Below are 16,947 nucleotides of genomic sequence, written 5' to 3' on the forward strand. Positions count from 1 at the left end.
AAATGTTTAGTATTAGGAGATTATGTTGGAGTCATATAAAAAGTTTATAAATTTTGACAGTATCATCATGTTGGGGCGGCCATTCCATTTAAAGTTTCATCCCAAACTCCCAACACATAGACAACTCCCACAACCCAACTACTCAAGGGCACTGGTTCGATGACCATAGGTTCATAGCAAGCAAATCACTCACCTCTTGCCCTCCAACATATATGAGGACACTCAAAACTAGCTAGTACCAGCAGTATTAGTGACAATGCTATTGTGGCACCACTTTCGTGGCTAGTATGAAAGGAGAAGTTGATGGGGAACCACTATTAGCAACGTGGGTGAGAAAATCAAGTGATCGAGTTGTGGACAGTGGGTTTCCTACTCGATCCGATCCTTTAGCCAGCTTCTTACTAGCTTTCTTACCCTTAGCTCTGCTTTTGTGGGCGAGCCTTCGGCTTTCCAAAAAACTGAGGGGAGGGACTGCACCGTTCTGTAAGACCAGTAAGCCAAAATTTTGGCTGTTATTTTCTTTTTAAAACTAGGTGATACCCCGCGCGTTGCTACGGGATCTTAAACAAAAATTTTAGGTAAAATTTGAAAGTAGAAACACTAAGGTGACTGCATAGCAACATTCTTTTACATAGATGTTATTAGTCACAAAATTTTGGCATAGAAAAATTTCAGAGAAGGAATAATGACTGTGGTGTGTACAGGAACTACTACTAACCTGAGGCTTCACAATCACGAATAGATAGTGGGTCTGTTTCAATTAAGATCTGGAATGCAACAGTAAACTAAATTAGAATTCAGTTAGAAATAATCAGAGAAATCATCAGCACTAACCTCAGTACAATAGATGGAGGAAAAATTGGTAGGATGTTGGTGACAAATCAGGGTAGGTAGATGTACGGGGCCATTCCAAAAGGGAAAAAAATCACGGGAATTATAACATGGTTAGAAATATTCACTGAAAGAATTATTAGCACTTACCTCATAAATGGAGGAGAAATTGGTAGACTGCCTGTGCCAAATCAGAATATGTAGATGTAGAGGGCCATTCCAAAGGCTAAAACAAATCAGGGGGCGGGGAAGATGGAGGAGAAATTGGTAGACTTCTTGTGCCAAATCAGAATACGTAGATGTAGAGGGCCATTCCAAAGGGAAAAATCAGGTGAAGCGAAATGATCGAGATGCTTTGGGGAAGAAATATAGAAGAATGGTTTTGGGAAGACAAACGAAGGGGATTGGGCAGAGAAAAATTGAATTAAGAACCAGAATGAAACAGCCACATAAATAAAAGGATCATGCCATCAATTATGATAGAGGAAGGCTGTTAAGGCGTCGTGAAAATGAAGAGTTGCATTAATTTTTTTTGGAAATTGTTGTGGCCAATGGGATGGGAGCCTACGTACGTTGCCAAGAACGGCTCCACCATGCACGGACGGAATGGCAATAGAGGGCAGAGCCGCGGAGGCAGTCTAAGGAGGCACCGCATGAGGTCTGTGTCGTTGGATCAAAGATCGGGCGGCTAAAAAATATTAAGGTCATGTGGCTGCACCACATGCTAGAGAAATAGCAATTAATGAGTTGTTGTGGGGAGTTTTTTTATAAGAGTTATAGATTTGGAGAAACTTTGATGGATATTTGAAAATATAATGAAAATCCCAGAATTCATAACCCGGGTCAAGCTGTTCAATACTCAAGTGGTTATGCAAGAATTCCGGTATTCAAATTCTGCTCCAAAATTTGGCTAGATCACGTTGAGTGCAATGCATAATTTTTGCAAGAACTACAGAGAACAATTAGGCTCATAAATAAATTGTAAGAACAAATGGAAATGACTATTTATTTGTCGACAGATTTAGAGAGGGCGGTGAATTTTATTATTATTATTATTATTATTAGATTAAAGGGGTGAATTTTATGATGTTGTACATGTTGTTCTCCAATGATGTAGGTATTATGCTCTCGTATTGCATATGGCTGGAACGTGGAGTATATGCACCATGTGAAAACAATGCTTAAAACATACTACCTCTGTTTTAAAAAGAATGCAACTCTTGCCTCTTGAGGAGTCAAATAATTTTAAGTTTGATCAAATTTATACAAAATAATTAACATTTATGTTACAAAATAATTATTATTAGATTAATAATGCAATACATTTTTATACTAAACCTATTTGGAGATATAAATGTTAGTAAACTTTTATATAATTTAGTCAAATTTCAAATTGTTTGACTCCTCAGAAAGCGAGAGTTGGGTTCTTTTAGGGACGGAGTAGTAAAGAGCATCTACAGCACTATATGACAATATCTAGAACATTATAAAGTCTGCCAATTTTGCTACACTAAAATCGTGATAACACCACCAGCATAAAAAATTTCAATAGATGATAAATAGCAGATCTCAAAAGTCAAAATAAATTTTCTTGCTTCCTCTTAGTATCATTATAGATAGATGTGGGGTCCCCCTTTTCCAGGTTCAGAGGACATTGAGAGGCCTTCATTGGGAAGAAAAAAAAAATCCCTGCAGGAGGGCTGTAAATGCAGCTTGCTGCAGCCCCGCTTCGATGTCCTTCACGTGCCCATCCGACGACAGCAACACAGAGCGAGCCAGCATGTTACGGAGGCAGCTAGGCAGAGACGGATCAGCTTCTGGTTTGGACGCACGGGAGATGTAGCGACTCGCGGCTCGGCTTCCACATCTAATCACGTCGCTCAGAGCGTCGCGGTTATTCTTCGTGCGGCCACGGTTCTCGATCCCGGACGCCGCCACTGCCATGGCAGAAGGGAAGATCGCTCCAAAAGATTCTATTTGATCCCAAGAGCATGAATGAACGAAAAGCAGACAATTTGGGCCCGAATTCCAAATCTATCCATATAGATCAGGATCAGCATGAGGATTCAGATTGGGCAGGAACAGGAGCACTTGCAGCCTCCCCGACTAGCTGCCGTTCCCATTGCCCGTGGCCGCCTCCCCTCCGCTGTGCCTCCTGGTCGCCCGGCAACTCGTCGGCCGCAGCCTCCTCCTCTCCGCCCGGCCGCCTGGCCCCACGTCCCTCGCGGCCGCCTCCCTGCGCGGCCGCCCGACCCTGCGTTGCCTGCGATCGCCTCCCTCCGCGGCTCCGCCGCATCCGGTCTTGCCGCCCCGACTTCAACGACGATGAGATTTGATGGCTGTACAAAGGAAACCCGTCACCCCGGCTGCAACCAAGCCGAACGAGCCGAGCCGTCTACGCCTGCCCATCATAATCCAGAAGCCGAGCTATCCCGAGGTCTCTCTGTTGGATTTGAAAGCACTGCCACGCGTCTAGCATCCAGGCAGGGCTGCAGGGTGCGGGGTTTGCAGCCCTGCTGCACCAAATTTTTTGCATTCAGGCAAGGCTGCGGGGTTTGCAGCGGGAATTTCTAACTCGCGAGCGCTCGACAGAGGCTCGCGAGCGAGAGATTCCCCGACAGCTCAGAACTTTCCTTTTTTGGAAAGTTTTATTTTCCGTAATTTTCTTTTTTAGAAAGTTATAAATTTGTACATATAACTTTTGTATATAATTTTTTATATCCAAACTTTTCTATGATATCTTTCCAATAAAATTGTTATTAGAAAAGTTTTGGACAAGTTTTTGTTGCATAATTTATCCTTATAATTTTTCTGAATAACTTCTTAGTGATAACCTTTAATAACAAGTTTTACATAAGAATAGTGCCAAAGAAAATTTATGAGCAAAATTATAATTAAAATTTCTCCGCATAATTGTTCTAACAAAATTTTTATAAATAATTTGTACAAATAATCAACTCATAGTTAACAAAACTTCTTCGCACAACTTTCTGCATAACTCTTTGTAGATAAATATTTTAAACATATGAATTTGATTAGATATGTAGCTAGTGGTTGTAGCTACCCAGATATTAAACAAGGAAGATACGGGGAAATGAAAGGAAAGAAATGATTTGCCCATGGTAATGATGGTACGTACCCACGTGTTGAGAAGTAAAACTAAACCCACCCAAAAAAATGAACCGAATCCACCCAAAAAAAGAAGTAAAACTAAAAGAAAAAAAAGGAAAATAAATGCTAGCCACGCACGCTCTGGTGATAACTCGCGTGAAGCGGAGCGTGTCGGGCGCGGGGCGCGCATCGTCCGCCAGCATCGCTCTGGCGAGCGACTGCCGAATTGGATCCCGCGTTTGCAGCCCTGCAGCCCCTTCATTGACTCCGGAAATGTAGTTTGCTCCTGCAATTCATGTGCGGGTCTCCCGTAAAACATTGGCATTCTGTACCCAAGCTATGCAGCCACCACTTGTTGGATCGTTGACTTCAGTTCAATTTGAGATGATTTGGGGTAATTTTGGTCGATGTTTATATATATAAGAAGACCATGATTTAAATCCAAATAATGCGCGCGCAAAATCTATTGCCCCGCCAGCCATGAGCGCCGGCATCCCCTTGTCATCGCCATCACAAAACAAAAGGAGCATCTACAACGACGGGAGGATCTGGGAGTCGCCCACGTCGGCGTCATCTCCGTTCAGGGACTCGCCGCCGTCGCCGGACACCTCCTCCAGCGACCTCCCCTTCGGCTCCGGCAGAAGGCAGGTGAAGAGTATCCCCAGCACGTTGGACGCGGCGAGCACGAAGAGGGAGGCGCGCACGCTGATGCCCGACGGGTACCCCGTCTCGGCCGCCTCGCTGCCGTCCGCCTTCTGCGCGGCGTACATGAACCCGAACGTCCCGACGATGGCGCCGGCCTTCCCCGCCGCCGCCGACATCCCGTGGCACGTCGCGCGGAGGCGCGCCGGGAAGATCTCCGCCGGCACGATGAAGGTGGTGCTGTTGGGCCCGAAGTTGGCGAAGAAAAAGGTGAAGGTGTACATGGCCAGCAGCCACGCCTGCCGCCCGGGGCTCGCCAGGCCGTCGTAGAGCGCGGCGATGGCGAGCATGAACCCCGCCATCATGGCGAAGCCCAGGAACTGGATGGCCTTCCGGCCGAGGACGTCGACGAAGGCGACGGCGAACCAGTAGCCCGGCAGCGCGCCGCAGAGCGCGATGATGGCCTGCGCGCGGCTGACGCGGTAGGCCTCCTCGAGGGCGCTCATGGCGCGCGCCCTGGGCACCCACCCGGCGTCGCTGAAGATGTGCCCCTGGAGGATGTTCTGGAAGTAGAAGACGACGCCGAGCACGAACCAGGACGCTGCGGCGCCGAGGAGGTGGAGGCCGTGGCGGCGCGCGAAGCGGAGGGAGAGGACGCCGTAGTCCCGGCCCCTGGTGAGGCGGTCCACCTTGTCCGGCTCGCCGGCGATGTCGACGTCGAGCACCCGGGACATGTCGCGCGCGGCCCTGCCGGCGTCGCGCGCGACCAGCGCCGTGTAGCGCGCCGTCTCGGGCATCCGCTTCCGCCAGCGGTAGGTGAGGCAGGCCGGGACGGCGCCGGCCATGAGGACGATCCGCCACGCGTAGTCGGCATGCGGCGGCGTGGACGCGGCGGGGTCCGCCTCGAACGCCGGCGCGGCGGACCGCGCCTGGAGCGTGGCGGAGACGACGAGCGTGACGATGCAGCCGGCGAGGACGCCGAAGCCCTCCATGGCGAAGACGGCGGCGACGAGGGCGCCCCTCGTCCGCTTGCCGGCGTACTCGGCCACGATGGTCGCCGAGAGCGGGTAGTCCCCGCCGACGCCGACGCCGAGCCAGAAGCGGAAGAAGCAGAGCGTGGCCATGACGCCGCCGGCGGAGTTGCCGAAGGAGAGGCCCGAGAGGAAGGAGCCGGCGGCCATGAGCAGGACGGTCTTGCCGTAGAACCGCTTGCGGCCGGCGCGGTCGCCGAGCCAGCCGAAGAGGAGCTGCCCGGCGACCATGCCGCAGAAGGTGGCGCCGCCGATCGCCGCCTCCAGCCGCGGCGGGAGCCGCCCCGGCTCGCCGCGGCCGCCCGGGGCGTGGTAGTAGATGCGACCCAGGAGCTTGGTGACCAGCGTGATGCAGAAGAGGTCGTAGGCGTCGGCGAAGAAGCCCGTGCCGGCGATGACCACCGCGCGCACGTGGTACCGCTGCGTCCCAGCCTCGTCCAGCGCGTGCAGCACCTGCAGCTTCTCCGGCGCCATCTCGCCGCCGCCGCTGCTTCCCCGATCGCAAGCAATCTAGGCGGACTATATAGGCAGGCGCGCATTTGGCGCGACGAAGGAGACAACGGCAAGATACGAGAGGGGGGCGCGGTTGCTGTCCGGCCGCCTCGGAACATGGCCGTGTAGAAGGCACGGGCGGCGACGGTGTGGTGGTGCTGTCTCCAGCATGGCTCAGAAGCAACAAGGAGCAGGTGTCGAAGGGGTCGATGGAGAGTCCAAGGCGCGGTGGCAGTGGACTGGATCCGGCCCAACGGGAAGAGATGTTGGTGAGTAGAATATCCGGAGAAACGCTGGTGAATAAACCTCTTCACATTGGATGTCTGTTGGAGGCTAGCACTGGGGTAGTAGATTGTGTGTTAGAAATTCTTGTTCATGCTGTTTGTGAATATTGTGTCTAGGAACTTTAGATACAAGTGGAAATGGAGTTGTAAGTGTACCCTTTTCAGTTTTCAAGGCAACTGAAAAGGCAACCAATTCTCTACTGGTGCTGGGAAAAATAACTCAGTGGATGCACCTGACTATTGGGAAAAATAACTCAGTGGATCACCAAAACATAATGTTCCGGAGAAAGTAACTTCAAAAGGGTTATTTTCTACGAGAATATTGGAAACAGGATTCAGAACGCTATCGTACCAAGATCAATCCATAAAGTACTCTTGGCAGGGGTGGAATCTTCAGAACCTGTCATTGACAACCAAACAGTTAGTTTCAGTAACTGGAATTGTTCTGGTTTTAACACGATGGTTCTGCTTCCACCTTATTAATTACCATCAATGATTACCAGCGAGATGCGAGATCCTCTTTGATCTTCTTACTAGAGCTTCCTGCAGGAGAGCTTCACCGATTCTTGATCATGGCGACCATGGGCCGCCACAGTTGCAGTAAACTGTGCCTTCTGCCATTCTAAAAACACATGCTATTTCTTGGGTAGTTTTCACAAAGCCAAATCTGAATTATTCACCCCAACCACTGCCGAAGGACAAGATTCGACCCCCACTGCATGAAGAATCCAATAAAGTTCTCTACTTGTTGTCGGCAATGAAATGTTCAAAATCATGTCATTGGCAACGGGACAAGTTTATTACAATAATTTGACTTGTTCTCTATTTTTCAGTTTCGACGTGTTTGTTGATTGGTTTCACCAAGTCTGAAACCAGTTCCCAGGTAAACACAAAACGAACCGCTGACAAAAACTCAACATGGCAAATAGACGTTTAAACAAAATCTTGTGAAAAAGCACTGGATGTAGGCCAGCACAATGCGCATTATGCAACATGTCTTGCCCAATGTAAACCTCCAAATCGTGTTGCCACTTGCAAGTTGCAATGCTTGGTTGATAGCTTAGTTAGGGATCTAACTGAGGCAGAGGTTACGAAAGAAATGGACAGATTGGATCTGCATGGGAGAGGCTGAATGTGGTGGCAGTTAACTCAGACCGCTAGCACCTGCATCCTGCTGCAGGCCTGTAACCGCTGGGGAAAGTGACTAAAGGAGCACTTAGCAAGGAGCCACGAGATGATGACTCATTGTGTTCGGCTGTTGCAACAGGGTTCCATCTTCCTAGCAGATGACATATTGCGGAACGACGTATGGAACACAAGCACCTAGAGAGCAAACCATGAAAAGAGCAGGTGTTTGCCTATTTGCGTTGTACTCCTACAAGGCCACAAATGCTTCATGTTTTAGACAAGGTTTGATCAAAAATTTTGGTAGCTATGTTTTTTGAAATATTGTCTATAAGACATCCTGACTTTTTAACTACTGAATGTTATTTCACACCTAGTTGAAAGATTGAAAAAGTAGTTTCCTTGCTCGGTTCCGTGGAACCATATATACTCCATACCTAGAAAAAAATTTAGTGCATGTTTTAGCTTTATCCTAAGTCAAATTATCTTAATTTGACCATGTTTTATAGAGAGAGTATCAGCATTCAAAACATCAAATAAGTATACTATGAATTTAGCAATATATATTTAGTATGATAAATATTGCTACATTTTTGTATAAATTTCATCATATTTAGGATCGTCTGACTTAGGACAGTGCTAGAATAAACTTATTGTGGGAAAGATGAGCGCACATTTGTCATCCCTAGCCTATAAAAGAAAGCTGTTTTTTTCATTTCATTTTTCTATTAAATCTGTTTTTATTTAGCTAGGAAGGCTAAGAGAAATAGAGAGAGTAATGCTTGCTAAAAGAAAGCTGTTTTCATTTTTTTATAGGAAAAAGCTGTTTTCATTTTGTTATGAAGGTTTGATAGCTCGTAAGAAATGACAAGAATCCGGCCCAGCAAGCAAAACTTACCGGCCCACAAAGCATCCTACTGCCGAAAGCCCACAACCGTGTCGTGCTCCATATTAGCAGACGGGCCCGTATAAAAGATTCGCAATTTCGCATCGATCGAGAGGGAAAAACCTAAAACCCTGCCCTCCCGATGGCGGCGGCGAACGGCGCCGCCGCTCGGCGCCCGCGGCCGAACGTGCTGGTGACGGGGACGCCGGGCACGGGGAAGACGACGACCTGCTCCCTCCTCTCCGAAGCCGCGGGCCTCCGCCACGTCAACATCGGCGACCTCGTCCGCGAGAAGGGCCTCCACGACGGCTGGGACGACGACCTCGAGTGCCACGTCATCAACGAGGACTTGGTAAGCGTCCGCCTCGCCGCTAGCACCCCCCGCCCTCTCCCAATCCTGGCTTCTGCGTTCAATCGATTCGTGTAATCTGGACCGCGATTTCACCATTTCTCGTGTGGATTAAATTAAAAATAGAGATGAAATACCTGATGTCTCATGCGTGGATCCTGAAAATTGGATATTGTTTTTGGGGTTGATCAGCGCTGTGAGTTGTATTGTATTATGCCTTCCGTGATTAGCTTGTAAGATGCGATAGTTTCAAATTGGTGTTTTGCAATGTCATCCGCCCTACGGCAGGGCTATGCTAGCTTTACTGCTCTACGCCTCTACCTAGTTGCTCGTTTGGGAAATACGGCCCCGTTCATGGATTGGCCATTCTACATCACCTGTCAGAACACGTAGGAGACGTTTAGTATGCTTTTGGAGCAAACAAGTTTCCATTTTAAATTGATTGACCGGAACATTTTGACTGTCTTACTGCTCTTAAGCCTGTCAGACAGAATCATCATCTGTCAGAACAGTTTGTATGCTTCATTGCTTCACTGCTCTTCGGATTTGAAACAATTTGACTTCTCAGGGAGTGAGAATTGCATTCTTTTGTGGAGACAGTAGTACGACTTTATGCTAGAGAGAAAACTGATTGATGAGAGGCAAGGCATCTTTCTTTGCTCAGGGTCACCCTCCTTTCTCCACGACGAAGTTGCTTCCACTCCTTCCCCATCTGCTAAAGAAGGGGGTGCCGCCAGTCAGACAAGGACAAAAGCAGCAAGCCAGCGCAAATGGCAGACGTCACTTAGGAATTACAATGTCATCAAGAACAAAATAAAACAAAAGCAGGCCATGCCTCATTCTTGTTCACCTAAATCGGTCGAGTTTGAAGAAGGCTTACATCAAAGTGATTGTTACCTGTGGTATAGGATTAACTAATGAACTTACATCAATTTATCCTTTTTGTCAATGATGATTGTTGTAGACCACCTGGGATGTTTGTCTACTCCCTCCGTCCCAAATTATTAGTCGTTTTGGCTTTTCTAGATACATATATATTATGTCTAGATGCATAACAAAGCCCATGAATCTTGAAAAGCCAAAACGACTAGTAATTTGGGACGGAGGGAGTATGTCTCAACTGATGTTGGAATCCCTCCACTCTTGTGTGGATGTTGCTCTTCAACTGGGCTAAATTTTTCTTGAGACTGACATGGGGTTGTTTTGTGGACCTACATCCTAGCTCTACAACAAGGATCACCCGGAACTGGGTTTGTCGGCGTCAGTTCTTTGGATAATACTATCTTGAGGTAGTTGCAATCTGAAATAGTCATGTCGCTACTTGTTGTATAGGATTAACTAATGAATTTACAGCAGGTTATCCTGTTAATGATGATTGTTGTAGACCTGGGATGTCTGTCCATGCATTACTGATGCTGGTATTCAAGAAGACTTGATCCATTACCATTAGTGCAACATTCCAGAAAGAATCATTTTATTCTCATTGTGGATGGTGCTCTTCTACTGGATTAAATTTTTCTTCCTTGAACCTAGCATGGGTCTGCTTTGTGGACATACATCCTAGCTCTACAGCAATGATCACCTGGAACTGGAGCTATTTGTGCAAATTCTTTGGACAATACCATCTGTAGGTAGTTCCAATCTGAAGCTAGTCATGTTAGTACCTGTTGCATAGGATTAACTAATGAACATACAGCAAGTTATCCTGTCTGTCAATGATGATTGCTGTAGACCTGGGATGGGGATTCAGTGGAACAGGATTGGCCAGGGGGTCTGTCTGTGGCTTGACCGATGCTGGTATTCAATAAGAAGATATGTTCCACTTGTGCAACATTCCACTTGGAATCACTCCATTCTCAATGTGGATGGTGCTCTTCTATTGGATTAATAACTTCCTCGAGACTAGCATGGGTCTGCTTTTGGACCTACATCCTAGCTCTACAACAATGATCACCTGGAACTGGAGCTATATGTGTAAGTTCTTTGGATAATTCCATCTGTCTGTAATTGCAATCTGAAGCTAGTCATGTTACATAAAACCGACGATTAGTATGATTCAGGTAGCTCTTTTGATAATTCTAATAATACCATATGACCAGACTAAACACTTCAAAATTCTTACAATTTTCAATAGTGAAAGGGCGATAGGTATGTATAGCATTTATTCCTTCGCAAGAAAAATGCTTTATTCTTCAATTATGGTTGTCATAATCCTTGGCTGTCTCTCCACAGCTTGCTTCATGGCAGGTTGAGGAAGAAAACACAATCAATGAATGCAGCATGCAACTCAAAACATTTTTTCTTTGACATTGCTTTGTGGACCTACATTGCTGCACAGTGAGATTGGAGCAGTCAGTTTGTTTGGATGATGGATAGTTCCTTCTCTCCTTGGTTGTAATCATAGCTAATACAGTGAGATAAAATTGTTCATCAGTTCTGCCCGCTCACTCTGCTGTCAGTATCAATAGCTATATTTAAGAAAATGAAGCGAATATTCAACTTTGATGGTTCTGTTACGTATTCTTCTCTCGTTTGTTGTTTCTTGTATTTTCACAAAGATTTGGACCATGAAATTAAACCCAGGACACAAAATAAGTCAGATACATTCCTATTTCCTTTTTGAAAATTTAGCAGATAGGTCTTTGTGTTGTACAGTTAAGCCCTTTCTGTGATAGATCGTGTGTCTGGCTCTCTGCAGCATTACAAAAGAAAAACAACTGTACAATTATCTTTGATAGATCTATTTGGTATGCTCTATTCTGCCCATAGATTGACGCTGTTTGCCTCAGTATGTTCACTTCCTAGATCCAGTTCGGTGCCTATGGATCCCCATGTTCCCATTTTGTTATTCAGTTTGCTGAGAAGACTGTCAGTATACCTTATTTCAGCTGTTGGATAATGTGCTTAATGGTTGCTATATTTTTGGTTGCAGGTCTGCGACGAGCTTGAGGACATGATGGAAGAAGGTGGTATACTGGTAGATTACCACGGATGTGATTTCTTTCCAGAGCGTTGGTTTGACCTAGTAGTTGTGCTCCAGACTGATAACTCAATTCTGCATGATCGCTTGACCAGCAGGTAATCAATGTGGAATTTGCACAGAACAACTGACAGACCACGAGTCCACGAGCATTATTTTTGACAAAATCTTATTTGCAGAGGCTATACGGGTTCCAAGCTCTCAAACAACATAGAGTGTGAGATCTTCCAAGTGCTCTTGGAGGAGGCGAGGGGGAGCTACAAAGAGGACATTGTGATGCCCTTGAGAAGCGACAACGTGGAGGATATTAGTAGGAACGTAGGTACATTGACAGACTGGGTAAATAACTGGAGACCATCCTGATGAGCTAATTGACCTGTTAAACCTATATGTTGCCCTAGGGGTAGTACTCCACTACTCCCCCCTACCCCCACCCATGACCCACCCACAAAAAAAAAATGGAAAGACGAACAAATATATTGACTTGGATCGTATGCTTTGTTTATTGGTTTGTATTGTCTGACGAAGTGGGGTTTATTTCCCTAACATATGTATGTCTTAGATTGTAAGAATACAATTTTGAATGTGTAAATTATTAGTTTGGATTTTTCATTGAGATACTTAACGCCAGTTTGATTATATCCTTCCGAAGGCATAAAATGATCATGCGGTTTACTGCAGAACAAACAGAACTAAAACATCTCACAGGATTCTTAATCCCTGTTTTCAGTGACAGACCCACATTAGATAGTATAATTATGATGCTACATCTACAGAAGTGTTTCGTAAATTATAATTTATGTAATTGCCAGTTTATCTAAGTTGGTTAATAAATTCTTTTAGAATCATTTCAATTGCAAATAGGAAGTAAATCTTGATTGCAATTTTCAATCAGACATGTTTGTACTCTGTAGTCGGCTCAGAAGTCAGAACGAATACTATTTTTAGTTTATTTAGTCATCTGGAATCAGTTTTGGATATAGGTTAGCAGATTAAGATGACAAGACAAAAGGCTAAGTTGAGCTAGACATTTGTTTGCTTTGACAGGCGAGCAATTTATAGGAAAAGAATTACAAGGAAAATAATGACTCGTTGATGTATGATCATATTTGTGTATGGACCGACATAAGGTTGCAAGTTGCATGACACATAACCGGTCCATGAAAAGTACAATCCTACGTTTGAAGGAAAAAAAACCACGGAGAGTGTAATTTTAGAGCTTTGCATGCCAAAACTACCTGCATGTGCCAAACAAATGAGAGTACAAGAGTTTTTTTACGCCACCACTAATCTGTCTGAATAATCTAGAATCATATTCTTCATGGGACGGAGTGAGTATAATGGTACACTAGTAATTACTCAAAGGACTTGTTGAATTATTAATGAGATGAGTGCAATCCTTCTAGTACAACACTGACGAGTGACGACCAAAAACGCAAAAAAGTATTATTAGTGATGAAAAGAGAAAATATATAGAATGAGATATGGGTAACCTGCCGGATATATATATATATATATATATATATATATATATATATATATATATATATATATATATATATATATATATATATATATATATATGCTCTTACACAACTAGTATACTAAAAGTACTTCAGACCAATAAACCGATGCCCTCGCTAGTTTAATGGGTAAGCTAGTTCTAATAATTATGCCTACTTTATATTCGAAACAAGAAATGATACAATCTACAGCTCGGTCCAATTTCAACAAATATATGTCTAGAACCGCTAGTAGTAGGTAATGCTGCATTTGACTTTGTATCTTTAAACTCTAGAGCCGGTGCATTCGGCCTCGTTTGGTTGGACCACGTCATCAAAATAAAATTTGGCCGTTTGATTTTCAACGTACGGTGTTGGTTGAACGCACAAACATTTATCGTAAAATATTGAGACCTGCAATCGTGCAGACGACGAGTCCCGTTTTGGTCTGTCGAGGCAATCGAGAAAAAATCTAGACGTATCGTGCATGCTACGGATCGATTTTGGTCTGTTTACATCACAACCCATAAACTCCGTAAACCAAAAAAATATCACATCGAATGTTTCGACACATGCATAGAGTACTAAATGAAGTCTATTTACAAAACTTTTTGTATGGATGGTCTGTAAATCGCGAGACGAATCTAATGGGCCTACTTAATCCATGATTTGCAACAGTGATGCTACAGTAACCATCTGCTAATTATGAATTAATCATAGACTAATTAGCATTATTAGATTCGTCTCGCGATTTACAAACCATATGTGCAAAAAGTTTTGTAAATAGACTTCATTTAATATTTCAAATTAGCAAGATTTCATCGCAAATTTTTTTTACAAAACATCTAAACACGGCCTTTGTTTCAGACAAAGCGTTAACAGCCATGTGGTGCATACATATATAGTATAAAAAATAGGTACCGAGTACAGGAGGCCAATGGGGCAGACTCACGAAAAAATCGATGCAATGGAGAAAAATCTAGACTGTGTGAGGTAGACGGAGCTTGGAAAATTCCAGACACCATAGTAGTACAGACTTCAATAAGCGCTGGACGGACCAAAATAGTACTAACAGTAAGTGATGCTGTTGAATTGTGATCCAAATTCAATTGAACACGTATAAAGGCTGACTTTAGACGTAGCACAGCGAAGGCTCGTTGCCAGAGGCTTGGGCCGGAGCGATTAGGGTTGTTACATATATATATATATATATATATATATATATATATATATATATATATATATGCCTCTTGTAAGCTGCCGATTCAGTATCCTATAATCGCATTTGATATAGTGAAAATTTGCTGGTTGGGGCTCGTATTTTTTTTCTTTTCGCATTGAGAGGGTTTTTTACATTAAATCCTTGTGTCCTTTGTGATTGATCTACTGTTGTCGTCGTTTATTTGCTGTCAATTCTCTAACAGATGCACTTTAAAATATTGGTACCGAATATATAAAAGGATTATTTCTCCCAGCTAACCAGCAAAGCAACATCTGTCCCAGCTAATTAGCAACGCAACCTAAGCACCTCACAAAGTCACAAAAACACTTGGAAGTGAACTGCTTACCTGATTGGTAAGTTTCCATTGTTTTTTGCTCGAAGAGCTTCCTGGAGCCGTCCCGCCGCACCTCCTCCACGCGGTCCAGCCACCACGCGCTGCGCCTCCGCCGCCTAGAGCCGACCGCCGTTGCGACGAGGAGAGCAACGGTCCTACGCGCCGCCCATCCCGAGCTCAGCGGCGCCGCGGCTACGCACTCGCCGGCGCTTGTAGGGCCCCTGCACCTCGACCCACGACGGGAGAGCCGGATCTGAGAGTGAGGGAGGGAGCCAGGGGCCGGCCACGGCGGAGGACGGCACGACGGCGCTAGGAGGGAGCAAGGTCGCCGGCGTTGACCCCGCAACCTCGATCGGCGACTGCCGCCGGAGTCCGCAAAGAGAGAGAGGGAGAGAGAGAGAGAGAGAGAGGATTGCTGGAGCCCCCGCGCCGCCGCCGCAAACTACGGCCGCCACCGTTCCGTTGCCTGCCGCCGTAGCAGCCCCACGCCGGCCCGCTGCTGCCGCCGCCGGATTGAGGGGGGACTGGGGGAGGCCTGAAGAGAGTGAACGAGATAGAGGCTGGCGGAGGGAAAAGAAAAGAAGGGGAAAGGAAAAGAGAGAAAAAAGGAAAGTAAAAAAAGAAGAAAATAAATTTTGAGATGGTAGTTATAGATAGTTGAGTAAAAAGAAATTTGTTTGTTAAAATAAAGTGGTAGTTAGAGATGGAATAAAATATATGGTAGTTGCTATAGAGTATGACATATAGATGATGATAGGTGCGAAAAAACTAAATATATAGAAGAGAATCCTACTGATCAGAATAGAATATTTTTTTTAAAGAATAGAAATATCGTATGACGAATGCAGATAGTTTTATTGAGCCTACTAGAATTCGCTAGATATTGGAAAGAAGATACTAATAATACTCTAATATATATAAGACATTTTTTCTCAAATATAAGCATCAGCTCGCGACCTAAGTCCTTATTAATCCAAATAGCTAATTTACTATCAACCATTATGTTAGTACCTAACTTTTCACTACCGGTCAAATAATATACTACTAGAGAAACCAAAACCCAATATATAATACCCAGCAAAGTAAATCTCAACCCACGTAGCAGTTAAAAAACACATTAGAGATTACATCCGATTTTAGAAAATGGCTCCATACAAACCAAGAAAAAAAAACTTCAACGAACAATATGTCTTCCATCGTGATACTACAGCACGGGTCATGCGTGCGCGCCAACGGTGCGCCAATGTTCTAGTTTGAAACGAGAAACGATGCAACGTCCTAACGGCTCAGGGCCAAAAAAAAAAAAAAATCGCGCAATGCTGTAATGGGCATGGTCGTTTATCCTGGAAAACAATGCAGCACACAAAAGCTTACAAAGGAAGGAACTGCAAATGCAATGGGATGCGCATGTGAAAAGTACCAAGGAAGGAACTGCAACACATAGGCCATGTTTAGTCCCCAAAAAATTTAACAGTTTTTGTCACATCAAATCTTTAGATACATGTATGGAGTATTAAATGTAGTTAAAAAATAGCTAATTACACAGTATAACTGTTTCATATGAGATGAATCTTTTAAGCATAATGAGTCTATGATTAGACATTAATTGTTAAATAACAACGAAATATGCTAAATACCAAAACTCAAACTTTTCTCGAACTAAACACATCCATAGGTGTTCGGATTTGACACAGATTAGATGGACTAGATAAGAGTTTATTTGTAATACATAAATTAAGACTAATTATCGAGATGAATTTATTAAATCTCTATTTATGTAATCAATTTTGTAATTAATTTATATTTAATACTTTAACTCTTAAATTAGTGTCAAATACTGAAAGAGTATAGTTCCTGAGCGATAATATAAAGGCAGGCTTTACGGTATGGATGGCAACGGGCGCATTACCCGCGGGTAAGGAATGTACAGACCCGCACCCGCAAGGCTACCCTCAAACCCGTACCCGCACCCGCCTAGCCTGGGGCCCTAGGGGGCGGACGAGCGGTGCAGGCTTGGAGGGCGGGCTGGCGGCGGTGGCGGCATGGAGGGTGGCCGGATGCCGAAGAGCGGGCCGGCGGCGGCGGCAGCTTGGAGGAGCTCGAGACGAGGGCGGACCGAGCGACCGGAGGCGGAGACGGGGGTCGAAGACGCGGAGTC

General features: G+C 44.9%; 2 protein-coding genes and 1 long non-coding RNA gene across 3 annotated transcripts; 1 reads left to right on the plus strand and 2 right to left on the minus strand.

The window, feature by feature from the left end:
• Window positions 1-4,320: 4,320 nt before the first annotated feature.
• Window positions 4,321-6,208, minus strand: LOC120669345 (probable inorganic phosphate transporter 1-4). Its single transcript, XM_039949117.1, has one exon. The coding sequence runs from the start codon at window positions 6,087-6,089 to the stop codon at window positions 4,473-4,475; it is 1,617 nt and encodes a 538-aa protein (XP_039805051.1). The 5' UTR covers window positions 6,090-6,208; the 3' UTR covers window positions 4,321-4,472.
• Window positions 6,209-6,279: 71 nt separating this feature from the next.
• Window positions 6,280-15,522, minus strand: LOC120669363. The gene is made up of 3 exons (XR_005672677.1): window positions 14,802-15,522; window positions 6,879-11,081; window positions 6,280-6,791 (listed from the first exon to the last, which is right to left on the minus strand). It is a non-coding gene; the product is annotated as an uncharacterized LOC120669363 (long non-coding RNA).
• LOC120669354 (adenylate kinase isoenzyme 6 homolog) lies at window positions 8,511-12,351 on the plus strand. The gene is made up of 3 exons (XM_039949125.1): window positions 8,511-8,754; window positions 11,684-11,829; window positions 11,911-12,351. The coding sequence occupies exons 1-3, from the start codon at window positions 8,545-8,547 to the stop codon at window positions 12,092-12,094; spliced, it is 540 nt and encodes a 179-aa protein (XP_039805059.1). The 5' UTR covers window positions 8,511-8,544; the 3' UTR covers window positions 12,095-12,351.
• Window positions 15,523-16,947: the final 1,425 nt, after the last annotated feature.

This window comes from Panicum virgatum, chromosome 2K (assembly GCF_016808335.1).
Source record: "Panicum virgatum strain AP13 chromosome 2K, P.virgatum_v5, whole genome shotgun sequence".
Classification (NCBI taxonomy): domain Eukaryota; kingdom Viridiplantae; phylum Streptophyta; class Magnoliopsida; order Poales; family Poaceae; genus Panicum; species Panicum virgatum.